This window comes from Notechis scutatus, chromosome 2 (assembly GCF_049901735.1).
Source record: "Notechis scutatus isolate UNSWTSFEM ecotype Mainland chromosome 2, rNotScu1.2, whole genome shotgun sequence".
Taxonomy (NCBI): Eukaryota; Metazoa; Chordata; class Lepidosauria; order Squamata; family Elapidae; genus Notechis; species Notechis scutatus.
The window spans coordinates 5,556,019-5,583,927 of record NC_142010.1 but is presented as its reverse complement, the minus strand read 5'-3'; the positions used below and the strand labels follow the sequence as shown (position 1 = coordinate 5,583,927).

Genomic DNA, 27,909 nt, shown 5'->3' with positions numbered 1-27,909 from the left:
CCAATCAGCTGGGACTCAATGGGAGGCAGAGAATAGATGGGGGCGGGGCCAGTCAGAGGTGGTATTTGCCGGTTCTCCGAACTACTCAAAATTTCCACTACCTGTTCTCCAGAACTGGTCAGAGACCTGGATGTCTCCCACCAGAAGGTCCTGCTGAGTCACACATTTGCTTTCAAGATTGTTTTGGAGATGCAAACAATAGACAATTCACAGGCAGGGAAACTTGTATTAGAAATGTAATTTATTTGTAGAAAGAATTTAATATTTCTTAATACTATTCAGAAGAGTGCCCAAATGAGATAGAAATGAAACATCATGAATTGAAATAATAACAGTGGGACTAAAGATACTTGAGAAGTATTATTTATTTATTTATTGCATTTCATGCCACTCATCTCCTTTGTAAGGTGACTAAGTACACAAGCAAAAATAAAGTGTTCAGAGTACTGCAGCGTAAATTCAGCGCCAGAAAAGTAAACACAGATGACTGAGGCTTCATTTAACTTCTTTATAAACATATAAAGTAAATTTTACAATACCAGTTGTAGATTCCTCCAACATGGAACAAACTCAAACAGAAGCAGATATGTTACAGGTTCAGAGCAGAGCAGCAACTCAACTTCAGCAGACAAGCAAGTTAGTTTCTCTTTCACTTTAGAGCTCAGTGCAGAACAGAGATAAACCATCCCCAGATTCTCTCTTTAAGTTTCAGCCCTCAACTCAGCTCTCATTGGCTGACCTAAGCATTATTCCAGTTCATGAATATACTCTGACATAAAGCACATGAACCAGTACATCAATACTAAATGGCTGTAACTATAAGGCTTTTGATCAAGGGACTTGGGGTTTCAAGGACATTACCAATATTTTGAAAGGTTAGGAGAGAAGTTCCTAGTGGCTATGTCCCGTTTTCTCAGGAATTTGGTCAGCAGGGCAGGTGAGTCTAGGGGATTTTCTGTCCAAAATCTCCTTGCCAGTCCAGTGGGAAGCTCCCCAAGGGTGGCTTGTGTTGCATTCTACAATGTGGAAGCACATGAGCTGTGATTTGTTTTCTCTCCCAGAATTCCTCCTCCAGTCCTGTTAGCTCAGGAATTTCTAGGAGTTGAAGTCCACAAATCTTAAACTTGCCAAGTTTGAAGACTCTTGGATTATGTGGTCAGGAAGACATGAATCTGGTCCTGAAAAAATATGCCCATTTGGTCTGTTTCCTGTTGTGTGAAGGAAGAGAGAAAACTTTCAACTGTTTCCTAGGATTGTCTGCTAAAGAAAACTTTTTTTCCTCTTTCTAGAGCTCTGATGCCTTTGAAGAGGTGATTGTGGATTTCACGGAGGAAGAGTGGAGGCTGCTAGATTTTGACCAAGAAGGCCTTGTGCTGGGAAGTCATGAAGGACTTTTCTAGGAATTTGGTTGCTCTGGGTAAGGCCAGGTTGTTCATGTCTCTATAAGGGCATGGCAGAAATTCTCACCATATAGATGCTCCGTGGAAGTGGCTGAGATGATTGACTGATCAACACCAAAACGTTAATTTGTCTCTTGGCTGAAATTTTTTTATATGGCATTAGAACTTGCTAGATAACAATGTGCAGATATCACATCCTGGCTTGTTTATTGTGTAAGTAAACCTACAACGCAGATTGGCATGTTTTTGAGGGGGGAGACATCCCTCCTTCACCCTTCCAAATTCTAATCAAAATGTGAATTTTCTTTCTTTTTTCAAAACAGCGGACGCGTCTGTGAATGAGAATGACAAGCAGGCAAGGTTAAATCTACTCCAAATGGAGAAGAATGAAGTAAAAGTGTTAATTCCCCGTTAGGACAATGAGTGCATACAGGGAGACATATTTGAGAGAAGTGTTTGAATAATACACACACATACCTACCTACCTACCTACTACATACATACATGCATACATACCTACATACATACCTACATACCTACCTACCTACCTACCTACCTACCTACCTACCTACCTACCTACATACATACATACCTACATACCTACCTACATGCATACATACCTACATACATACCTACCTACGTACCTACCTACGTACCTACATACATACATACCTACCTACCTACCTACCTACCTACCTACCTACCTACCTACCTACATACCTACCTACCTACATACATGCATAGACCTACAAACATACCTACATACCTACCTACCTACATACCTACCTACCTACATACCTACCTACCTACATACATGCATACCTACCTACCTACCTACCTACATACCTACCTACCTACATATATATCTACATACATACCTACCTACCTACCTACCTACCTAAATACCTGCCTACATACCTACATACCTACATACATACCTACATACCTGTCTACCTGTCTACCTACCTACATGCATACCTACATACCTACCTACATACATACATACCTACATATACATACACACATACCTACATACATACCTACATACCTAACTACATACCTACATACATACCTACCTACCTACACACCTACCTACCTACATACATACCTACATACATAACTACATACCTACCTACATACATACATGCATACCTACATACATACCCACCTACGTACCTACATACATACGTACCTACCTACCTACATACCTACCTACATACACATACCTACCTACATACATACCTACCTACATACATACCTACATACCTACCTACATACCTACCTACCTACATACATGCATACATACCTACAAACATACCTACATACCTACCTACATACATGCATACATACCTACATACCTACCTACATACCTACCTACCTACCTACATATATATCTACATACCTACCTACATACCTAAATACCTACCTACATACCTAAATACCTACCTACATACCTACCTACCTACCTACCTACCTACCTACCTACCTACCTACCTACCTACCTACCTACCTACCTACCTACCTACCTACCTACCTACCTACCTACCTACATACCTACCTACCTACCTACCTACACACCTACCTACCTACCTACCTACCTACATACCTACCTACCTACATACCCACCTACCTACCTACCTACCCACATACATACCTACTACCTACATACATGCATACATACCTACATACATACCTACATACATACCTACCCTATGTACCTACATACATACGTACCTACATACATAACTACATACCTACCTACCTACCTACATACCTACCTACCTACATACATACATGCATACATACCTACATACATACCTACATACATACCTACCTATGTACCTACATACATAAGTACCTACCTACATACATACATACACACACACCTACCTACATACCTACCTACATACATACCTACCCACCCACCCACATACCTACATACATACCTACATACCTAACTACCTACCTACACACCTACCTACCTACCTACACACCTACCTACCTACATATGCTCCTACATACATAACTACATACCTACCTACCTACATACATACATGCATACATACCTACATACATACCTACCTACGTACCTACATACATACACGTACCTACCTACCTAAATACCCTACACACCTACACTACAAACCTACCTACCTACAACCTACCTACCTACATACCTACCCACCTACCTACACACCTACCTACCTACCTACATACCAACTACATACCTACCTACATACCTACCTACATACCACACACCTACATACTACCTACATACCTATCACATACATACACATACCATCTACCTACCTACACACCTACCTACCTACATACCTACATACATAACTACCTACGTACCTACATACATACATCACCTACCCACCCACCTACCTACCTACACACCCACCTACCTATATACCTATCTACATACATACCTACCTACCCACATACCTACCACCCACCTCACCTACACACCTACCTACCTACCTACATACATACATACCTACATACATACCTACATACATACCTACATACCTACATACATACCTACCTACCTACCTACATACTCACCTACCTACCACACACCTACCTACATACATACCTACCTACCTACATACCTACCTACATATTTACCTACCTACCTACCTACACACCTACCTACCTACCTACATATGTACCTACATACATAACTACATACCCACCTACCTACCTACCTACATACATGCATACATACCTACATACATAACTACATACCTACATACATACCTACCCACGCCACCTACATACATACGTACCTACCTACCTACATACCTACCTACCTACATACCCACCTACCTACCTACCTACCCACATACATACCTACCTACATACATACATACCTACCTACATACATACATGCATACATACCTACATACATAACTACATACCTACCTACCTACCTACATATACCTACATACATACCTACATACTACCTACCTACCTACCTACCTACCTACCTACCTACCTACATACCTACATACATACCTACATACATACACATACCTACCTACCTACCTACATACCTACCTACATACACCTACATACATACCTACCTACCTACACACCTACCTACCTACATACGTACCTACATACATAACTAAATAACTACCTACCTACCTACCTACCTACATACATACATACATGCATACATACCTACATACATAACTACATACCTACCTACGTACCTACATACATACGTACCTACCTACCTACCTACACACCTACCTACCTACATACCTACCTACCTACATACCAACCTACATACCTACCTACCTACCTACCTACCTACCTACCTACATACCTACCTACCCACATACATACCTACATACGTACCTACCTACCTACATACATACCTACATACCTACATACATACCTACATACCTGTCTACCTACCTACATGCATACCTACATACCTACCTACCTACCTACCTACATACATACATACCCACATACCTACATACATACCTACATACCTAACTACATACCTACCTACATACCTACCTACATACATACCTACCTACCTACCTACCTACATACCTACATACATAACTACATACCTACATACATACCTACATACATACCTACCTACATACATACATGCATACCTACATACATAACTACATACCTACCTACCTACCTACCTACCTACCCACGTACCTACATACTACCTACCTACATACCTACCTACCTACCTATACCTACCTACCTACATACATGCATACATACATACATAACTACCTACCTACCTACATACCTACCTACCTACATACATGCATACATACCTACATACATAACTACATACCTACATACATACCTACATACATACCTACCTACATACCTACCTACCTACCTACATACCTACATACCTACCTACATACATACCTACCCACCCACATACCTACATACATACCTACATACCTAACTACATACCTACATACCTACCTACCTACCTACACACCTACCTACCTACATACGTACCTACATACATAACTACATACATACCTACATACCTACATACATACCTACATACATAACTACATACCTACATACATACCTACATACCTACATACATACCTACCTACGTACCTACATACCTACATACCTACCTACCTATATAGCTACACACCTACCTACCTACCTACCTACATACCTACCTACCTACATACATACCTACCTACATACATACATACCTACATATGTACCTACATACCTACCTACCTACATACGTACCTACATAAATAACTAGATAACCTACCTACCTACCTACCTACATACATGCATACATACCTACATACATAACTACATACCTACATACATACCTACATACCTACATACATACCTACCTACGTACCTACATACATACGTACCTACCTATCTAAACACCTACCTACCTACCCACATACCTACATACCTAACTACATACCTACATACCTACCTACCTACCTACACACCTACCTACCTACATACGTACCTACATACATAACTACATACCTACCTGCCTACCTACCTACCTACATACATACCTACATACATACCTACCTACATACATACCTACCTACGTACATACCTACATACATACCTGCATACATACATACCTACACACATACCTACATACCTGCCTACCTACCTACCTACCTACCTACCTACATACCTACATACATACATGCCTACCTACATACATACATACATACATACATGCATACATACACACACACACAAACACTAACCCTCTCTGCCCACCTTCTCTCGCCCCCCACCCTCCACACACAATCAAAATGCGAGCCCGTCCCTGGGATCTGACCAGTTTTCTAACGTCTTTGGGGAGGAAAGGAGCATGCGCACAAGACCATTGTGGGTACTCGCCCAGCGAAGAATGCGGCGGAGGGGTGTTTCCCTGGAAAAAACTCTATAGCCCAGCGGTAGGAAAGGAGGGCCCCCTGGAAGCGTTTTGCCCCTCTAGGAAGGAGCACTCGTTGATCGAGGCTCTCCAAGCCAAGTGTCCGAGGGGAAAAGCGCGGCGGGGCGATTTTTCGCTGCTCTTCCCAGGCGCCGAAGGTCTGAAGCAGCCGAGCCCCATTTGCTCCCCTCCTGGAAACCGGGCAGTCGGGGCGGAGGGGTCTGGTTAGGCCACCTCGGAGTGTCTTGGCCTTGTTTGGGCTCCCTCGAGCAGAAAACCCATTCGGGCACAGAGGTCTCCCAGGGATCATGGAGGGCGCCTTTTTCAGCCCAGAGATCCACCGCCGGCGCTTCCGCGGGCTCGATCGCTGCCGCCAGGAGGCCGAGGGGCCCGGGAGCTTTGCAGCCGCCTGCACCGGCTGTGCCGTCAGTGGCTGCGGCCGGAGAGGAGCAGCAAAGGGGAGATGCTGGACCTGGTGGTGCTGGAGCAGCTGCTGGCCCTGCTGCCCCCGGAGATGGCCAGCTGGGTGAGGGAGTGCGGAGCCGAGAGCTGTTCCCAGGCGGTGGCCCTGGCCGAAGGCTTCCTGCTCAGCCAAGCCCAGAGGGAAGAGCCCGGAAAGGGGCAGGTGAGGAAGGAGGGGGGGAGGTCGTCTCATCCTAGCAACTACTGGGGTGGGGGCGAAGAATCAGGGATCTTTCACAATGCCTGCAATGCACCGCTAATAGGACTGGCAGATTGAAGGCTGTCAATCTTGAGCCAGGATCAGGTCAGGATCAAGCTGCAGAACTGCTTGCAAGTAGGCAGTCAGCATAATTAGCCTGCTGACTGTCTGTATTTGGAGAATTAATGTCTTCTTTGTATCTTATTGTTTCTTGAAATGCTTCTTTCCTCTTGGAGATAATTCTGAGAGAAAACTTAGAATTCTACCCTTATTTCAACCACCCACGCTCTGAATTTGAGGATGTGGTCACAATTTCTTCTCCAACATCTCTTTTTCTTTCCTCGGGTGCAGGAATTAATTGGGACACTTTTTCCAGTGTCAGCTGATGACATTCAAATTATTAATTCCCAATCACTCCTATATTTCTGACTTTATTACCTAAAATGTTAGGTTGTAACCTGACATTTCACAGAATGTTGTTTTCTAATGTGAATGAAACAGAGTATTAGGTTGGGGAAATACAGGTACAGAGGCAAAAAAGTAAGGCAAGCAAGCTAATATGGTTATGGTTCTCTGAAATGGATTGTAAACCAGATTCTTCTGTCAGGTGCAGGAGCCATTCCCTGGCGAGATCTCCACAGAGCTTCAGGAAAGAGGAACTCCATCCGGCCCTTCTCAGGACCTGCTTTTTGGGAGGATCCAACTCGGGCCTCCTTGCCAGGTAAGTGCAGGTTTCTTCTGAGAGCAATGGAGTACAAACTCCATCGGTTCATGAGCTGCTTTTACCATCAAATGCTGAATCTGTGACCATTTGAACTCAGTGTCCCCCCTAGAATGTCCTGCTGAATCACACTCAGCGTTCAAGGTTGTTCTAGAGTTGCAAACAAGAAAAAATTTGCAGGCTTCATTGTATTAGACAATTTGAAAATTAGAAATTATTAGAAAAATGTGTTTGGTGGAAAGAGTTTTAATACTTTTCAGAAGAATGCTGAAAACTAATTGGAAATGAAGCCCACGAATTCAAACAATAGGAGTAAGATTAAAAACTGCATATGGACTTAAGCATGAATCCCACGAGGATAAAAGCCCTGAGTGAATGCTAAATGGCTGCAGCAGTAAGATTGTTAGCTAAGCGACTTGGGATTTCTAGGCTCATTTCCAACATTGTGAAATAGGCTAGAAAAAATTCTAGCTGATGTGTCATGTTTACTTAGGAGTTTGCTAACCTAGGGGACTCTGCTCCCCAAAACCACCTTGCTGGCCCAGTGGGAAACTCTGCAGTGGTGGCTGTGTTGCCATTCTACAGCCTGGATGCACCTAAACCATGATTTGTGGAGCTATAGCTTCCCAGACTACGTGGAGATGCAGGCATAAATCTGTTTCCGGCAAGAAAATGTCCGTTTAGTTCTTTGTGAACCTCTTCCCATTTTGTGCGGTAAGAGAGAAAACATACAACATCACATTCCTGGTAATGTCTGCCAAGGAACATTTTCTTTTTCTTATCAGGGATCTGGTCCATTTGAGGAGGTGACTGTGGACTTCACACTGGAGGAGTGGGAGCTGCTAGATTCTGGCCAGAAGACCTTGTGCAGAGAAGTCATGTGGGAAATTTTGAAGAATATGGCTGCTCTAGGTAAGGCCAGGCTTTGCTCTGGCTTCCATTCATTGGGGGAGGTTTTTTTCAGTGGAGAATGACTAGCTCTTTATACTCAGATCCTTAAGGTGATCGTCCCTCCTTAAGGCCGTGTCAGAAATACTCACCATAGACACTGAGTATGTCCTAGAATCCTAGACGTTCCATGGCAGTGGCTGAAGAGATTGACCAATCAGCACCAATGTGTTAATATATTTCTCGGCCGAAAAATTCTTTGTATCCCATCAGGATGTCCTAGATAACAATTTGCAGCCTTCACATCTTAGCTACATAGCTGGTACCAAACCTAGAACAAATGTTTTTGAGAGGTGGACAAACCTCCCTCCCCTTTTATAATTCTAATCGTAACATAAATATTTCTTTTCTTTTTTCCAAGGAGGTGATGGGCTGGAAAATGAGAATAGCAAGCAAGCAAAATTAAAGACAGAGAAGGGTGAAGTTGAGGAAGTGATATTTGGCCATGAAGAGGACACAAGAAGACAAGAGAGAAACCACTCAGAGGATGGAGGGGAGAAGTCGTCCACTTCTGTTCCTGTTGGAATCCCTAGCTTCCTGTCCCAGCAAGACCTGGAAGGAAAGAAAAAGGAAAAATATGGGAAAAAAGAGAAAAATCAATTTGATTTACATGAATGTGGCATAAACCAGACTGAAGAGAAACTGTATGCAATGTATGAAAAATATGTCAGTCATTCCTTCTCTTTTACTTTACGAAAGGAACTATACAGCAAAAGCAAACCACATACCTTTGTAAAATCTGTGAGGAGTTCCAGTCGGAGCGGAGAGACGAAACTGTGCATGGAGTGTGGAAAGAGATTCATTAGCAAGAGTAAACTTATTCTCCACCAAAGGATCCACACTGGAGAAAGACCACACAAATGCACGGTGTGTGGAAAAAGCTTTACCCAGAAAGGCCATCTCAATTCTCATAACAAGATCCACACAGGGGAGAGGCCATATAAATGCACCGAGTGCGGAAAGAGCTTTTCTGAGAAGAAAGAAGTCACTCGCCACCAAAGGATCCACACAGGGGAAAGACCCTATAAATGCCTGGAGTGTGGAAAGAGCTTCACTCAGAAAGGGCCACTTAATTCTCACGAAAGGATCCACACGGGGGAGAGGCCATATCAATGCATGGAATGTGGAAAGAGATTTATCCAGAAAGGACAACTTAATTGTCACGAAAGAATCCACAGAGGGGAGAGACCATATAAATGCACGGAATGTGGAAAGGGCTTTACTCGGAAAGGGTATCTCATTTCTCATGAAAGGATCCACACAGGGGAGAGACCTTATAAATGCATGGAATGTGGAAAGAGCTTTTATGACAAGACAAGTGCTACTCGTCACCAAAGGATCCACGCCGGAGGGAACATATAGATGCCTTGAGTGTGAAGAAACCTTAATGACTGCAGCACCTTTAGTTGTCGGATGTGTGCAGGGCAGGAAAATTAGAAATGCATGGAACGTGGATCAAGCTTGACTGAGTATAGGGTGCCCACCTTTCATAAAAGGATGCACACAGGAAAAACTACACACATCTATAGACTGAGCTTTATTTGTAATAGTCAACATATTGATCATCCAAGGATCCAGACATGGCAGGCAGCTTATTAATGCACAGAATATACAAAGATGTTTTTCTTGAGCCTGAATCTTACCATCCAAGCAGCCACACACAAGAAAAGGTAAAAGGTAAAGGTTCCCCTTGCATATCCATGCTGGTCGTTTCTGGCTCTAGGGGGTGGTGCTCATCTCCATTACAAAGCTGAAGAGCCAGCGCTGTCCGAAGACGTCTCCGTGGTCATGTGGCCGGCATAGCTAAATGCTGAAGGCGCACGGAACACTGCTACCTTCCCACCAAAGGTGGTCCCTATTTTTCTACTTGTATTTTTACATACTTTCGAACTGCTAGGTTGGCAGAAGCTGGGACAAGTCACGGGAGCTCACTCCATGACGCGGTGCTAGGGATTCTAACCACCAAACTGCTGACCTTTCTGATCGACAAGCTCAGCGTCTTAACCACTAAGCCACCACGTCCCCAAGGAAAGGTATAAGCCCTGAAATGTGGAAAGAACTGAAGATGGATCAATGGGCTAATTTTTCATCGGATGACCCACTCAGGAGAGTTAGCATGGGGAGAAAAGAGAACAGGCGAGTTAGTGAAAATGCACTATTGTCTTACTCATCTTACACTTTCTGCACATATTCTCAGACATGGGGGGCATACGCAGAATCTCTTTGAAAGTTGGTTACCAGCTTTAGTGCTGGGGGTGTGATCACTCCGTGGTTCAGTCCCTAGTCATCTCACAGCTGGACTATCGTAATGCACTCTACATGGGGTACCCGTGAAGAGCATTCAGAGGCTACAGCTGGTGCAAAGTGCAACGGCACGGGCAGTTTTGGGGAACCCCCAAAATGGCCTCTGTAACACCATTGTGCCACAAGCTACATTGGTTGCCAGTTTCTTCCAGCTGTAATTTAAGGCGTTGGTGATCATTTTAAAGCCTTCCATAATGTGGGTCCAGGTTACTTTGAGGGACGATCTCACCCCACTGGGATTGACCTGTCCCTCTTGGGCCAGCAGAGGCATGCTGGGAGTCCTGTCAGCTTGATTGGCAGGGTCTAGGAGGAGGGCCTTATCTGCTGTTACTCCTGCCCTCCCCTGTGCCCTCCCTCCCCACATGTCCTTGACTTTAATCTTTGGTTTTAATTTAATCAGGCTTTCATGTAGATGTATTTTTATGTCTGTAAGCCATCCAGAATTACCTTATGGTAAGGTGAGCAGTGAATGAATGAGAGCAGTGAACGAATTAATGAATGGAAGGAAGGAAGGAAGGAAGGAAGGAAGGAAGGAAGAAAAAGAGAAAGACAAAGAAAAAAAGAAATCAGAGAAGTCAGGCTGGATGTGACGAGGCAGCCATGGGAGGTGGAACAAAAAGAAAAGTCACACTGCATAGCTAAAGAAAGGAGAAGTGAGTGGAAGAGGAAATTTTTAATTTTTGTTTTACATCTTCAAGGAATGAAGTTCCTGTAATTCCTTCAGAGAGGATCAGCTTAGGGCTGCTGTGTTAGGTACATGCAAAGGCCTACATACTTCCAAACTGCATGTTTTTTTGGTAAACCTAATGTACATTGCCCAAACCCTCACATTCCCACTGGTTTTACAGTTTTCTGAATTGTATAAATGAATTTGTTCCATGATTTCATAAATGCATCTCTCCTGGGCTGTTGACAGTAGGAGAAAAAAAACAAACACTAGAGTCCAGTTTGGTCTAGTGATTTAAGATACCTGACTAGCAACTTGGGAGAGTGAGTTCTGGTCTCAACTTAGCAAAGAAAACCAACTGGGTGATTTTGGGCCAGTATCTCTCTGTCAACTCAATTCACAGGGTAGTTGTTGTGGGGAAAATAGAAGGAAAGAGTATTAGATACGTTTGCTACGTTGAGTTATTTATAAAAATAGTAAAAGTAGGATTCAGTTGGGTTAGGAATTCAGATTGAAAGAGAAAGGGGATGGCAAGAATCTCTAGGGATAATGATAGCTCAGGCCTGTCATAAGCACATTTTTTGGAGCTCTCCAATCTTAAAATGATCCTGCATGGCTTTTTCCATGTAATCCCTGGATACTGCCTAAGTAGCCTCTGACTGAGGGGCCCCGTTAAATTCAAATTTCACACAGACCAGGTAGTCCTTTGACTTATGGCCACAATTAAGTGCCAAATTTATGTTGCTCAGGGAGACAGTTGATAAGTGAGTTTGCCCCATTTCACGACCTTTCTTGCCACACTTGTTAGTAACATGGCAGTTGTTAGTAACATGGTTGTTAAGTGAATCTGGCTTCCCCGTTCAGTCGCAAAAGGTGATCACATGACCCTGGGACACTGCAACCATCATAAATATAAATCAATTTGCCAAGCCTTTGAATTTTGATCACGTGACCATGGGGATGCTGCAATGGCCGTAGGTGTGAAAAACAATCATAAGCCACTTTTTTCAGTGCTATTAAGTTCGAACAGTCACTAAATGAGTTGTTGTAAGTCGAGAAGTACCTGTGCAGCAACTTTTGTGTTGCCTTCCTGGAATGCAAGGTGAAACAACTGGTAAAATGACTGCAGAAAAGACATTCTGCTAATTCCCCTAAATTCAGAGAACCGCAAGAAATGTTTGAACTTTTGGTTTGGTTTGGTTTACTTTATTATCACTGCACATCGTACAATGAAATTAAATACCATCTTCAGTGTACTATCTTCAGTAGAATTCAATAGAGCTACTGCCCTGGGATAGAAGCTGTTTTTCAGCCTATTTGTCCTTGTTTTTATTATCCTCTATCGTCTGCCAGATGGTAATAGTTCAAAAAAAGGGTGCCCAGGATGAGATGGATCTTTGAGAATGTTTTGAACTTTCTTAGGGCAACGGGAGCTATAAAGCTCTTCCAAAGAGGGGAGAGAGCAACCCATGATCTTCTGGGCAATGACATTAACCCTCTGGAGTGCTTTCCTACTTGCCACTGTGCAATTGGCAAACTATACACCGGTGCAGTAAGATTTTTTGATTTTCTGTCTGTGTCTTCAAGTCATTGTGGAGTCCATATGACAGCCTGGACTGTAACCCTGCAGTTTTCTTCAAAAGATTTTGGAAGTGGTTTGCCATTGCCTGCTTCCTAGGACGGAGAAGGTACAATTGGCTCAAGGTCATTATGCTTAAGACAGGACTAGAACTCCCGGTCTCCTGATTCTGGCCCAGTGTCTCCACCATATAGCTGCTCCACTCCAAATTGCCTTTGCTAACCTGCACTCAAAGACCCGTGTCACCCTGTGGTCTGCTGCCCCATCTGCTGCCATACTGTTGCTCCTGTTGCTGTTGAAATATGCCTGGCCTGCCTGCTGGGCCATAGTGGGGCTGGCTTCGTGTGTGGAAATAAAAGCCGCTTTAACGGGGTAAACTAGAGTGTGCTGAAATGCCCCTTTGTGTCACGCTCCTGGGCTAGACAAGGCTGGTTTTCTACTTAAACGGGCTAGAGCAGCGTTTCTTAACCTTGGCAACTTTTAAGAGCTGTTGGACTTCAACTGCCGTGCTGGCTGGGGAATCCAAAGTTGAGAAACGCTGGGCTAGAGTGTACCACATGCCCCTTTGCATCATGGTCCTGGATGTATAGGGCTGGGTTCCCTCAGCTTCTACACATGGCTCCCTGAGACAACAGCTCTTTCCCACTGGACAACAGATAATCAGAGTTGGAAGGGTCCTTGTGGGTCATCTAGTCCAACTCCCTGCACAAGCAGGAGACCCTACAGCATTTCTGACAAATGGCAGTCCAATCTCTTCTTGAAGGTCTCAAGTGATGGCGCTCCCACAACTTCCGAGGGCAAAGCTGTTCCGTTGGTTGATTGTTCTCACTGTCAGAAAGTTTCTCCTTACTTCCAAGTTAAATCTCTCCTTGTTCAGTTTCCATCCATTATTCCTTGTCTGGCCTTTTGGTGCTTTGGAAAATACTTTGACCCTTTCCTCTCTGTGGCAGCCCCTCAAATCTTGGAAGACTGCTATCATGTTTCCCCTGCCCTTCTCTTCACTAGACTAGCCATGCCCAGATCCTGTAACGGTTCTTTGTACGATTTAGTCTCCTAATCATCCTGGTTGCACTTCTCTGCACTCTTTCTAGAGTCTCAACATCTTTTTTATAATGTGGTGAACAAAACTGGATGCAGTACTCTAGGTGTGGTCTTACTAAGGCTTTATAGAGTGGTATTAGTACCTCCCTTGATCTCGATTGTATCCCTCTGTTAATGCAACTTAGGATTGCATTAGCTTTTTGGGCTGCTGCTGCACACTACTGGCTCATATTTAGCTGGTTGTCCACTAAGACTGTAACTGTTACAGTCCCTCTCACAGTTACTGCTATTGAACCTGGATTCACCCAGTCTATATGTGTACTTTTGGTTTTTCTTGCCTAAGTGTAGGACTTTACTTTTTTCTACATTGAATTTCATTTTGTTAGATACAGCTCAGTGTTCTAGTCTATCAAGATCCATCTGGATCTTGAGCCTATCTTTTTGGGTGTTAGCTATTCCTGCTAATTACTATCATCTGCAAATTTGGTAAGTTCCCCTTCTATTCCCTCATCTATGTCGTTAGTGAAGCTATTGAAGAGTACTGGGCCTAAGAGGGAACCTTGTGGCACCCCAACTGGGCAAAACCACTTCCTGTATCATGAGATACATGTGCCTTCAATTCTCCATCACTCTCTTTTACAGCACCATTTGGAGCATAGGAAACGCACCCAGTTTTGCGATGCCTTGGAAGGCCTGGAAATTTTTCCAAAGGCTTTCCACACAGGAACGGGGTTGTGCTTCTTGGAGAGTGAGTGGCTGGGATAATTTGGAGAAGGCTGTGAGCGGCATCTGGAAGAGGGTCTGACACAACCAGCAGCTGCCTCCTAGAAGGCTGGACCTGCCTCATTCAGAGTGGGAGAACATGGTGAAGGTCAGTTGGGTACGGCAGCACTTGTGGAGCACGAGGTGGCTGGGGCTTTGTGCTGTGGCATTCGGGTGCCTGACTGGATTCCTCAGTAGCTGAGGTGCTGACTCCACTCGGACTGAAGTAGAGAGGCCTGGGGGCTGGGTGGCAGCCAGTTCAGACTGTTCAAGGGCCAGGCCTCTAATTCAGCCCCGGTGCTGCTGCCACTGCCACTGCCGCTGCCACCCAGAACTGCCAACTGAGCAGGTTACCCCAAAAGGGCAGGGATGAAGAGGTGGAATTGAAGCACCCCTGCGGTCATAATTTTTTCGGTTTTCCAGTGCATATTTATGTATAGTGAGAGCATTTACGCCAAGACAAATTAACTTGTGTGTCCAATCACACTGGAGCCAATAAAGACTTATATTCTATCAGCCACTCCGGCCTCCCACTCTTGCAACGCGCTTCCCAGCGACACCTCCCAATCCCGGTCTCGGGAAGAAGTAAAGAGCAGCAGCGGAAAGTCCGCTCTAGCAAGCCCTTCTCTATCGTTTGCGCCGCGCGCGGGAAATTGTGGCCGGAACGGGTTGGCAGTTGGTCTCCTCAGGCGCAGATTAAGCCCCGATTAAACCGAGGCCCGTTTCTTCCCCTCCTGGAAACCGGGAGATTAGGGGACGTCGTGGGTGGGTGGGGGGGGGGAGTAGTTCCACTTGTCTTGGGCTTGTTTTGTCTACCCTCGAGCAGAAAACCCGATGGAGACCCCAAAGTCTCCTGGTACGGGAACAGCCGAAGTCCCTGCCGCCCTTTGTGTGGAGAAAGGAGGGGGCTCCGGGGGAAAAAGCCGCCCGAAATGCCTCCCCGGGGGAGGTCGTCTCATCCTAGCAACTACTGGGGTGGGGGCGAAGAATCAGGGATCTTTCAATGCCTGCAATGCACCGCTAATGGGACTGGCAGATTGAAAGCTGTCAATCTTGAGCCAGGATCAGGTCAGGATCAAACTGCAGAACTGCTTGCAAGTCGGCAGTCCGCAGAATTAGCCCGCTGACTGCCAGCATTTGGAGAATTAATGTCCTCTTTGAATCTTATTGTTTCTTGAAATGCTTCTTTCCTCTTGGAGATAATTCTGAGAGAAAACTTAGAATTCTACCCTTATTTCAACCACCCACGCTCCTGAGGGATATATAAGAGGGTCCTGGATTTGAGGATGTGGTCACAATTTCTTCTCCAACATCTCTTTTTCTTTCCTCTGGTGCAGGAATTAATTGGGGCACTTTTTTTCCCAGTTCAGCTGATGACATTCAAGGGGAGGGGGGGAATCAGGGATCCATCCCCGGACCAATAAAGGAGAATATTTGTTGCAAGAAGTCACGGAGATTAAGAATCTGTCTGGATCTCCTAATATCTGGAGAGCTGATTTCTTATGGAGGCAAATACTTCTGTTTTTTCTTGGAGAAATTCTGAGAGAGAAAAGAGAAATTCAACCCTATTTCAAACACCCATGCTCCTGAGGGATGCAAGAGAGTCCTGAATTTGAGGAAGTGGCCATAATTTCTTGTGCAGCATTTTTTTCTTTTTTTCCAGGAATGAAGAGGCACTTTTTCAGCTATTATTCAAAGTACTAATTCTCAATCGCTCCTATTATTTCTGACTTTATTTCCTAAAAATGTTGGGTGATAACCTGTAGGTTTTTATCAGTCATATCATAGAATATTGTTTTCTACAGAAGTTTATGAAACAGCAGTATCTCCGTGAACAATTCTTCATTATGGGAGTTTATGTGATTTTCATAGCTGTTCCCCAACCGATTATAGTTTGGTCTTCTCTTGCTTATTGCAGCAAGGATGGTCTTACCAGGTGCTGGAGGGGTGTGGATCGTTGACATCAGAAGTTGGGACTGTGACCTGATTGGGGCATGTGATGGACGTCCAGACTAAGGGGAAGGAACTTTGGGTTTGAATTGGGTGGAGAAAACCTTGGGGTCTTTAGATTCGAGTTTTTCCCAGATGTGCCAATATGACTTGTCCAATAAAAGAGATTATTAATAGTTTAAACTGATGGTATGATTTCTGCTTTGGGCTCGTTACTTGGAACCCTGACATTTACTGTATCCTGTAAATGTTTATAAACTTCTGCAGGTAGTCCATCTGGTCCTGGTGACTTTTTTTTTGTCTTTTAATAATTCAATCATTATTATTCTTTCATTTAGCATAGCTTTCACGTTTTCAGGCACTTTTGAAAATTAAGCTGTTTCCAAATGCTGCTTTATCCTTTCCTCCGAGATTTTTTTCTTTTAAATAAAAGTTTTATTTAAGTTTTCACAAAACATGCAAATACTAATAAAATACCTTTTTTTGAGAACAGCGTGGCCCCGAGTTATCACTTCTCCATACAGACATAAACTCAATACATATTTATCTTATACATTCTAATCCATATCTTAAAACTATTTTCACAAATTTTTCAATAGCTTTTCCCTTTCTTTACTTCCTATAGCCTTACTTTAAATTATCTCATTCTTAATTCAATTACATATCTTTTTCTAATTTTTAAAATTTTTCTAATCAATGTTTTTATACTTTCGTCCATCCTGTTTACAATTTCATATTATCTTTTCTCATAAAATAGATTTTCCTCTGTAATTACTAGACTGGAGTGTAACACCTTTATATCTTTTTTCAAATTTTATTTAAAAATTTAAGTTACACCTTTACAGTTATAACATTTTCTAACCTCTATTTTATAACACATACCTATTTTCAATCGAATTCTGCTTGGTACATTCCCTTAAAATACACACTAAATTTTTAAAAGAAAAAAGTATATAAGTATATATATCAAATGAAATAATTATTCTATTCAATTACAGCTCTGCCATTAATATTAATAACAATCTTTTACATTTCTATTTCTTTTAACAAACATTACCTAGTAATATCAGTTGTCTTTCACTTTAATCATCTATATTTCATATTTTACTTATTACTGTCTTTAAATAAAAAACCAAACAATAGTTATTAACAGTAGTCAATAAAGTTATTATTCAAGTTCATCTTATCAACTGATAAAAATCTTCCATGTTTCTTTTCAGTTTTTTTAAACGTTCTTTTTAAATCATTGAGAGCCTTATTCTCTTTACAAACAAATATTCCACTACACATCAATAGAAATTTTTTCTATCACTTTAATCATCTAACATATTATCTAACAATGCTATCCCATGCACCTTTGCAGAATCCTCTCCTTAAGTTAAATTTTAACCATTGTCTCTGTGTCTTTTAAATAGATTTATACCTTTAATTCTTGTACGTTTTTCCTGTACCTCTATATCTTGTTTTTGTCTTTTGTAGCTTCTTTTCCTTTCCCTCTTCCCTCTCTTCTCCTCCCTCCCCCTTTTATTCCCTTTTCTATCTGATTCTCCCTTCTGTGATCCTCCCTTCTGCTTTTTCCTGATATTATGATTACTTTTCAAATTATTCTTTTTGGGGGTTGTTGCTTCAGTGCTTAAGTTTTTAACTCGCTTTCCCCCCTTTCCCTTTTTTACCCCGCTTAAGATTGCTTGGTCATTAAAGATGGCTTCTTCGTTTGTCCCTCCCTCCTTGTTCTGCCAGCGTTTCTTGTTGTTTTTCATAGTTCAAGATCTCCATTTCTAAAAATTGAAATACGAAGCCAAAAGATCCTCTTCCGTCTTGTGCTGCTTCTTTTTGTTCTTTAAGTCTCATTTTTAACTCTTCAAGGAGTGATGCCATTTTAAAAAAAATTTAAGCAACCCCCAATTGGTTTTATTTTATTTCATTAGGTTCAACCACCCAAAGTTCCAGGAATCGTCCAATAATCCAAAGCTGTTTCTTGCTTCTTTTCTCACTTTCTCTTTCCAGGGGCTTTGTTCTCTTGTAACAATGTTTCAGCTACAATGTATCTTTTGCAAGCCTTGTTAAAATTCCACTATTGATTTTTTTAAGTTCCAGGTGGTCTCCTCCATTTTCCAGATTCCACCCTCTTTTTTCCTTTTTCCCTCCGCTGCTTTCTTTCTTTTTTTAAAGTTTTTAAATTATCCAAGAATTCTTTATCCCCTTGACACTTTATTTTCAGCTAGAAATAGCCTATTAATGTCAAAGTGGATTAGTATCAATTTATTATTCAAATCTCTTCTTTATGTTCCAAGTCAATTAAAACTGTCGATGTTAGAGTTAAAAAAGCCAATTCCGTTTCCTTTCCTTTTCTCTTTCGCAGCTTAAAATCTTTTTTAGGAATAGTATTAGTCTTTAAAATTCAGGTTCCAGGTACCTTAAATAGATGTTCTCCATTCAACCCGGTCAGTCAAACTTTCTCCTTTAAACTTCCTCCTGCACAATCTTGTCCGGTCGGGTTCTTCTTTGAGGTGGCCATTTCTGACCACCGCTGCAACCGCCTTTGGGAAAGGGAGTGATGGCCAGCCGAGGAGGAGAGATGCGGCTCTCCTCAACCCCGCTGATCCTCCGAGATTTTTTTCTTGATTGTATAGTTTCCCATAGAACTCCTGAATTATTTTCTTTTTACTCTCATTTTGATACTGTAAGATTCGCTTCTCATCTTGTAGTTTGTTTATCAGTTTTTCTCTTCCTCCTTTTTCAACTTGTATGCTAGCCATCTTCCTGGTTTGTTGGATTTTCAAAGTTTTGTTTTGCTCTTTTGATTTGTTGTACCAATTCTTTTTCCATTAAATTCAACTTATATTTTATTTTTTCCATTTGTTTTCTTAAATTTCCCTTTTGGGGCTCTTTTTGTAGTTCCAGATTGCCATGCTTTTGAGAGGAGGAGACACCCCTCCTTCACTCTTCTAAATTCTAATCAGAATATTAATTTTCTTTTTTCTAAACAGATGATGGGCCTGAGAATGAAAATGACAAGCTAGCAAAGTTAAATCTACCGCAACTAGAGAAGAATGAAGTGGAAGTTATATTTGGCTCTCAAGGGGACATCACAAAACAAGAGAGAAGCCACTCAGAAGAAGGAGCAGAGAGGACATCCACTTTTCTTTCTATTGGAATGCATGGCTTCCTGTCCCAACAAGATGAAAAAGGAAAGAGAAAGGGAAAGTATGAAAAAGAAGAAAAAATGATTTTGATTTATGCGAATATGGCAGAAACCAAACTAAAGAAAAACCGTGTGGCTCTACACGGTATCAAAAATATGTCAAAAATTCCTTCACTCTTACTTTACCCAAGAAAGTATATGGTCAACACAAACAGCATACATTTGTAACCTTCCATATATAACAATAGTGTCCAGCTGCTCACTGGAGAGAAAACCTTCTTAAGATGTTGAGACTCTGGAAAAAGTGCAGAGAAGAGCAACCAGGATGATTTGGGGACTGGAGGCTAAAAAACATGAAGAACGGTTACAGGAACTGGGCTTGGCTAGTCTAGTGAAGAGAAGGACCAGGGGAGACATGATAGCAGTCTTCCAATATTTGAGGGGCTGCCGCAGAGAGCAAAGAGCCTGAAGGCCAGACAAGGAACAATGGATGGAAACTGAACAAGGAGAGATTCAACCTGGAAATATGGAGTAACTTTCTGACAGTGAGAACAATCAACCAATGGAACAGCTTCCCTTCGGAAGTTGTGGGAGCTTCATCACTGGAAGCTTTCAAGAAGAGATTGGACTGCCATTTGTCACAAATGGTGTAGGGTCTCCCACTTGGGGGGGGCAGGTGTTGGACTAGATGACCTACACGGTCCCTTCCAACTCTGTTAATCTGATGCTCAGGCATTGCTGTGTTTAAATATTCAGCATTTAGAAGGGGTATTGAAAGCGTCTCCTCCTTTCTAACATGCCAATCTTACAGAGGGTAGCCCTATCTCTTCTAGCTCCAATATCAGATACTCTTTTAAACATGTTTTCAGAGACAGTTGGACTGAAGACACCCCCAGCTGCTGAAACAATTTATCAATGCAATCCCCTAATTGAAGGTTTAGCATGTTTGTTCTATCCATACAATTTTGGAAACTGGAGCATAGATTTTGCATCAACCATTATTTAGGGGGCTGAAGGAAGAGTCCCAAAAGTTGGTTTTTTTTCCCCCAAAAGGCAACTGGACTTCCTTAGGGTTTTTTTTCTTTGCAAACGTTTCGCTTCTCCAGTTAGGAAAGGAAAAAACGAGAAAATCCAGTTGCCTTTTTTGGGGGGAAAAACACCTTTGGGATAACCATGACTGGGGATGATTGAGAACCTCCATAGACTTGAATAAAGTGTATTAATTCCCCAGGGTGTCAATAGAGGACACACTGCTGTACCGCGAACGCCGCTAGATGGCGCTCATCCTCCAGGCAAAAAAGGAGAATATTTGTAGCTGGCTGATCCTTTGAGGAGTCTTTACCGTGTTTACTCCAGCCCCCAGCACGCCCTTCACATGTGGGGCGGGATGGGGAGAAGTCCCATTGGGCCTTTCCCTTGTTCTTTTTTAAGAGATAATTTTATTAGATGTTTTTTTTTAAACTAGGAAGATAAAAGCCAACAAAAACTAATAATTAGAATAGGAACTAGAAAAAAAGGTAAAGAAAGAAAGAGAAAGCAGAGCCGAGGAAAGAAAAGAACACACAAAGAAATAACTTCCAATTTTCTTTTATAAGAGGTATACATTTAAATTCTTACCCTGCAATATTACATATTTTCTCTCTCTTATCTACTGTATTTTGTAATCATCAAATCCACCTATCGCATTTTCGTTTTTTTCCAAGCAGTGTTACAATTAATCCAATCCAAACTGACCATTTTGCCATCTCAGCACGTCGTGGGGTATTTTCAAATCTTTCCACTCTTGTGCAATTAAAAATCTTGTTGCTTTATCAAATATAAAAACTAAGTTCCGTGAGTTCCCCCCTCCAAACTTTTTATCAATCAATTCTAAAGAAATATCTCTGGCTTCAATTATTTATTAAACTTTAAATTTTCTGAATTAATGTATGTATTTGAAACTGGTTTGGGTTAAGTTTTTCATCATGCATGATAAAAACTCCTCTCTTGTCCACAATTCCAACATAAATAAATTCCAAGACCCCCTGAAATAAATTCCAAGACCCCCAGAATTCTCCAGCCAGCTGGGAGTTGAAGTCCACAAGTCTTAAAGTTGCTAAATTTGGAGGCCTCTGGGTTATGGGCAGCTAGGTGAGAAGAGAGGGACAAAGGCTAGCAGAGAAGAGAAGTTTGACTCATCCCTCCATCAGGATTCTCCTCCAGGCTTTTCGAGGCTCTCTCTCCCCCCCCCCTCTCCTGCCACTGTCCCCCTGCGAGAAGGAGGGGAGAAGGGGAGGAACACCAGGGGATGGGACAGAAAGTCATGGGGGCTCTCCTATTCCGAGTCCTCATGGGAGGCAAGTAGGGAGTCCGTGGGCCCCTCCGGCAGAAAATGGAGGTTCAAAGGGAAATAGTATTTTACTGCTGGAGTAAAGACCATTTAGATTTAGAGCCCCTAAGCCTGGGGTCTTCAAATTTGACAGCTTTAAGACTTGTGGACTTCAACTCCCAGAATTCCTCCTCCAAATTCTCATCCAAGAAGCTTCTTTACCTCCAACAGGATAGTGGGGAATGGAATGATGGATATTCCTTGCAGACACAGCTGGTCATTTGCATCCTTTTAGAAGGTCGTTGAAGCACTTGGGGGCTTATCTGTGTCCCAAGCTGAGACAACACCAAGGACTCCTCATTTCAACCCTGAGCTACAAATGTTCTCCTTTATTGGTATAATCTATATATATATAAAAGCGAAATACCATTCATGCATCATCACAAAATCTCCAGAACCGTAAAGCCTACAAACTTGAAATTTAGTATATATGGTCCTCTTGCTTTCTACGTGCTCACTAAGAAAGGATTTTTCGAAATGACCCTCAGAGCATTAGTATTTCCTATATTATTATTAACACGCTCTGATGCTAAGGAGTTCTACTCCCCCTCCCCACCTGAAAAAAAGAAACCTGTTCCAAATGCAAAACACAAGCAGAAGAGAGGAGTTTCAGTTTCAGAGCACCAAGCAGCTTCAGTACAGAAAAGTTGAGCTAAGCCACGCCCAGGCTCCTTGCTGTCTCCTTGCTCACATAGCAAATACTGTTTCACTTTCCAAACAGCCCTCACCTCTCTCAAACACCGACAGGACACTAGCCAGATGAATACTGATGGATGCTGGTAGGCAGAGGCCCCCCTTATTTTCCTCCCCAAAAACTAAGCCCGACCCCATCGTTTCATAGCGAACCATGGGTATTGAGCTAGTCCTATTATATTAGCCATTTCATCCAATTCAGGTCAGCTGCAGATTGGATCACTGGTGGGATTCAATTTTTTTTACTACCGGTTCTATGGGCGTGGCTTGGTGGGCGTGGTGGGTGTGGTGAGGCTTGGTGGGCGTGGCAGGGGAAGGATACTGCAAAATCCCCACTCCCTCCCCACCCCACTAACCTGCTTTCCAGTTCCATTCTCCTGTGCAGGGCAACAAAAGAAGACCCAGCCGATCAGCTGGGACTCGGGAGGCAGAGAATAGATGGGGGCGGGGCCAGTCAGAGGTGGGATTTGCCGGTTCTCTGAACTACTCAAAATTTCCTCTACGGGTTCTCCAAAACTGGTCCGAACCTGCTGAATATACCACCTCTGGATCGGATCAACATTTCCTCTACCTTTTCATCCAAGACCTTTATAAACATTCGCTGGGCAGAAAGCCTGTGTCCAGGTTTTCGATTTTCCAATTATTCCACAATAACGATTCAGCAAGCTTTTAGGACAAGAACTGGAACCCAAGGTAAAGCTAACCATGGTGAAGGTCAGAGGGAATCGTTTTTTAAAGAAAGGCGACACGGTTCAGACTTCAAAAGAAGCGTGAGAAACAAACTCTAAACAAACCCACCTTGGTTCAGTACGTGACAAGGTGGGACAGATAGAAACGCAGAGCTTGTTTTTTCTCTACCTTAGCGACTTTAAGATGTGCGTGGACTTCAACTGCCAGAATTCAACTTCAGCCCGTAGAAGATCTCCATCCCTCGCCCCCTTCCAGGCCTGCTCCAGACGCAGAAGGAGAGACAGGAGTCGCCAGGCAGGAAGACGTGCAGAGCGGAGGGCGAAGCGAGGCTGTTTTCCTCTCACCCCCATCTGAAAATACACAGAAAGGTCAGTGGGAACCGTGTGGATCTCTCTCCGAGCAGAGGACAGACTCCATAGTGCCCAAGGTAACAGATAACAGATAATCGGAGTTGGAAGGGACCTTATAGGTCATCTAGTCCAACCCCCCTCCCCCAAAGCGGGAGACCCTACACCATTTCTGACAGATGGGAGTCCAATCTCTTCTTGAAAGTCTCAAGTGATGGCGCTCCCACAACTTCCGAGGGCCAGCTGTTCCATGGGTTGATTGTTCTCACTGTCAGAAAGAGAAAATAGAAAATAGCTTGACCCCCTTCCTCTCTGTGGTAGCCCCTCAAATATTGGAAGACTGCTATCATGTCTCCCCTGGTCCTTCTCTTCCCTAGAGTAGCCATGCCCAGTTCCTGTAACCGTTCTTCATATGTTTTAGTCTCCAGTCCCCTAATCCTCCTGATTGCTCTTCTCTGTACTTTTGCTAGAGTCTCAACATCTTTTTTATAATGTGGTGACCAAAACTGGATTCAGTACTCTAGGTGTGGTCTTACTAAGGCTTTATAGAGGGGTATTAGTACCTCCCTTGATCTCGATTGTATCCCTCTGTTAATGCAACTTAGGAAGGTGTCTTCCTCCCCCTGCCCCCATTTTGAGGTGTTTGCTGTTCTCCTTATCAGCACTACAGGTCTCCAGCACCCTCCCAGGCCTGGGGGGTGAGGAGGGTGGAGCCGCGGTCCTTTCCACGGGCATTTCTGGAAGTCAAATTGAGACGGGACTGCGGGGAAGAAGAGAGGAGAGGACGGGAGGGGAGGAGAAAGGAGTGATTGGGAAAGAGGAGGGACAGCCGGTAACTAAAGCTGACCCCTAAGTTTTCAGCCACACGCAGGAAAGTGGAAACTCGCGTGGCATCAAATCTCCATTTCTCCCTTAACAATAAATGCTGGGCTCAATCGTGGTCGTAAGTAGAGAACTACATGTATACCCCCACTATTCGCTTCCTCGCTGTCCCAACACCCCACCCTCTGCCTTTGCCTCACCTGCCTTGCTGCTGCTTTGCAACATCTGGCCAGCCCAGGTGGCTGCAGAGAAGGAACCAGGCACAAGGAAGCGAGGTGCTTGGCGAGGACCCCTGTCAGAAAACTTAAGCCCTTTTTCAAAATTAGGGGAAAGAGGGAGGGGGAGTTACGCGTCTGTAAGGTTGGTGGGTATAAAAATCTGAGAAATAGATCAAATAAATAGATAATCGAATCATCCATAGTTTTCACAATAAGTCCGCTGCTGCCTCAGCGCTAGAGGTCTCCCTGTCCAAGAAACCTGTGTTCAATTCCCAGCCAATACAGCTCATTTTTTTTTTTTTTTGTGAGACTGGGGGGGGGGTTCATTCTCCTAGAAATATATTTTTAGTCAAAGATTAAACCAGTGAACTTTTTCTAGAAAAAAAAAAAGTTTTGCCAGTGAAGGGGTTTTATCTGCCAAGTTGCCTTCTCTCCTCCAACTAGACCCACAGAGCTCATTTAATTTTTTTTTAAAAAAGTGTTAATTGTACAAATGAATAAAATAAAGGAAGTGGAAAGGAAAGAACAATAGTACAGAATTGCATGAAGAGAATGGAGGGAAAATCTATGAGCAGCCAGAGCCTCAGTTTCGTTGACCGGGAATCGGATCCGGGATTCCTGCTGGACAGGAGAGAATTCTAGGAAGACCTGGACAGCTCCTGGAATGGGCTCAAAAGGCCTGGTTGGGCCAGCTAGGAAGCTGAAGTACGATCTTCCTGCGTTTACTGCCTAAGGGAGTCTCCCCCTGCTCTCTGCACATGCTCCCTGCCTGCCTGCCTGCCTCCCCCAAGACGAGGGGGCAAGGGGGCTGTGGAGGCAGGCATGTCCTGCAAAGAAAGGGACACAGGAAGTTTTTTGCGCTGCATGCAAAGGATTGGGCAGCCTTGGTGCTTTGGGGGGTCGATGTAAGGTGGGAACATCTCAGACCTCAGCTGCACAATGCAGGGATCCCTGCTCTGAGAGCTCCTTCCAGCAGTTTCCGCCCTGATTCCCCACAGTGGAGTCCTCAGGCAGCCCAAGGTCTCAGGGCACCTCCTGCTTTCTCCCCTTTCCTCCCTCAAAGGAAAGAGCGGAGCTGTGAGCCTTTTAAAGATGACTTTTCTGCACTCCCCCTACAGCAAAGGCCAGGGCTGCAATGCAAGGCCCCAGGCTGGATCTGTGCCACCAAGGCCTTGTTGGTTCTTAGCGATTACTTCTTCCAAGTCCCACTTTCCCTCCTTTCGGGATGCTGCTGATGCTTAGAGCTGAAACCATCAAGAGACCCCACACACCCACTTCACAATCTGTTCCTGTTGCTCTCCTCTGGGAGGAGGTTTTCAAGTATCTATAGCAGGACTACCTGATTCTGTATCAGCTTTGCTCCCTATGCCATCCGCCTGGTAAACTCACAAGATTAGGTTTTCTTGCCAAAAATATGTATAACTAGACTGTGTTGTTTCTTGTAATCTTGTTTCTCCATGTCATATATGTTGCTATATACATAATTTTGTATTAATTTATCTTGTCATATTTATGCAGTATAAAGTTGGAGGTGGTGAATCTTTTAAGAGCTTTATGCACTGAAATTTCATTTTTAAAGTATGCCAATTACTGTACATTCAAAGTGACAATAAAGATTCTGTTCTGTTACATGTTATATATGTTATTCTGTTCTATTCTATTCTATTCTATTCTATTCTATTCTATTCTATTCTATTCTATTCTATTCTATTCTATTCTATTCTATTCTATTCTATTCTATTCTATTCTATGGCTTGCACTGTTTTGATCTCTGTAGATAGTCTGATCTCTCTTGTTCTTAGATGTCGATCATTCATGGGAAGTTATTGGCACTCTACCCGTATAGCTGACAGGGATCCCACTGGCTTTGCAGCTGCACCCCCAGCCCCCCAGCTGCCACCGCTGGAAAATACAGGTGGTAGAAAGTGGTCACTGAAAGGCCAGTGGGAAAAGGACCTTGTGTCCCTCTTCCCAGGTAAGGGATCTATAGGTTCCTGAGGCCTCCTGAGAGAAATCAATTCGAATAGGGCTGAAAGCATCCTTGCAGGTCTTCTAGTCCCACCCCACCCCCAAGGAGACAAACTTTAATTGAGGAAGTATGATTTTATTCTTTTTCCTTCAAAATCCTAGCACACCATTGATCTCCATAACATCTGCAGGTAAATCTTTGGTACATCATAAAATGTAATGCAGTTTTTTTTAAATTGAACAACTGCTGAAAATTTATCCCTTGAAAGAGCTCTGACACCCCATCATGAGTATAATTTTCCTTATAGTTAAAAAGCAGGCAAATATAAATTCATTGGTTTATTGATCACATTCTACACATATATGGCTTTCTATGGAATTTGGCTTTCACCTGGATTTGTGGTATTTTATGGCCGCTTTTTTTCTCTCTGTCAAAATACTTTTTTTTAAAAATGCAAATTCATGTAGCCCTGAAGAACTCTCTGTGGTTAAACCCATCAGAGGAAAAAGGCTATAAGAGCTATCAAGCTCTTCCAAAGAGGGGAGAGGGCAGCCAATGATCCCCTGGGCCATGTTAACCCTCCGGAGTGCTTTCCTATCTGCCACTGTGCAATTGACAAACTATACAGAGGTGCAGTATGTTTCATTATTATTAATATTAATAAGAATAATAATCACAGAATCAGCCA

General features: G+C 43.1%; 1 protein-coding gene and 1 long non-coding RNA gene across 2 annotated transcripts; both read left to right on the top strand.

Moving 5' to 3' along the window:
- Positions 1-1,296: 1,296 nt before the first annotated feature.
- On the top strand, positions 1,297-21,646 carry LOC148131642 (uncharacterized). The gene is made up of 2 exons (XR_015747109.1): positions 1,297-1,417; positions 19,960-21,646. It is a non-coding gene; the product is annotated as an uncharacterized LOC148131642 (long non-coding RNA).
- LOC113428196 (uncharacterized) lies at positions 6,215-13,593 on the top strand. The gene is made up of 5 exons (XM_026690754.2): positions 6,215-6,358; positions 6,566-6,961; positions 7,605-7,718; positions 8,504-8,630; positions 9,028-13,593. The coding sequence occupies exons 1-5, from the start codon at positions 6,215-6,217 to the stop codon at positions 10,026-10,028; spliced, it is 1,782 nt and encodes a 593-aa protein (XP_026546539.2). The 3' UTR covers positions 10,029-13,593.
- Positions 21,647-27,909: the final 6,263 nt, after the last annotated feature.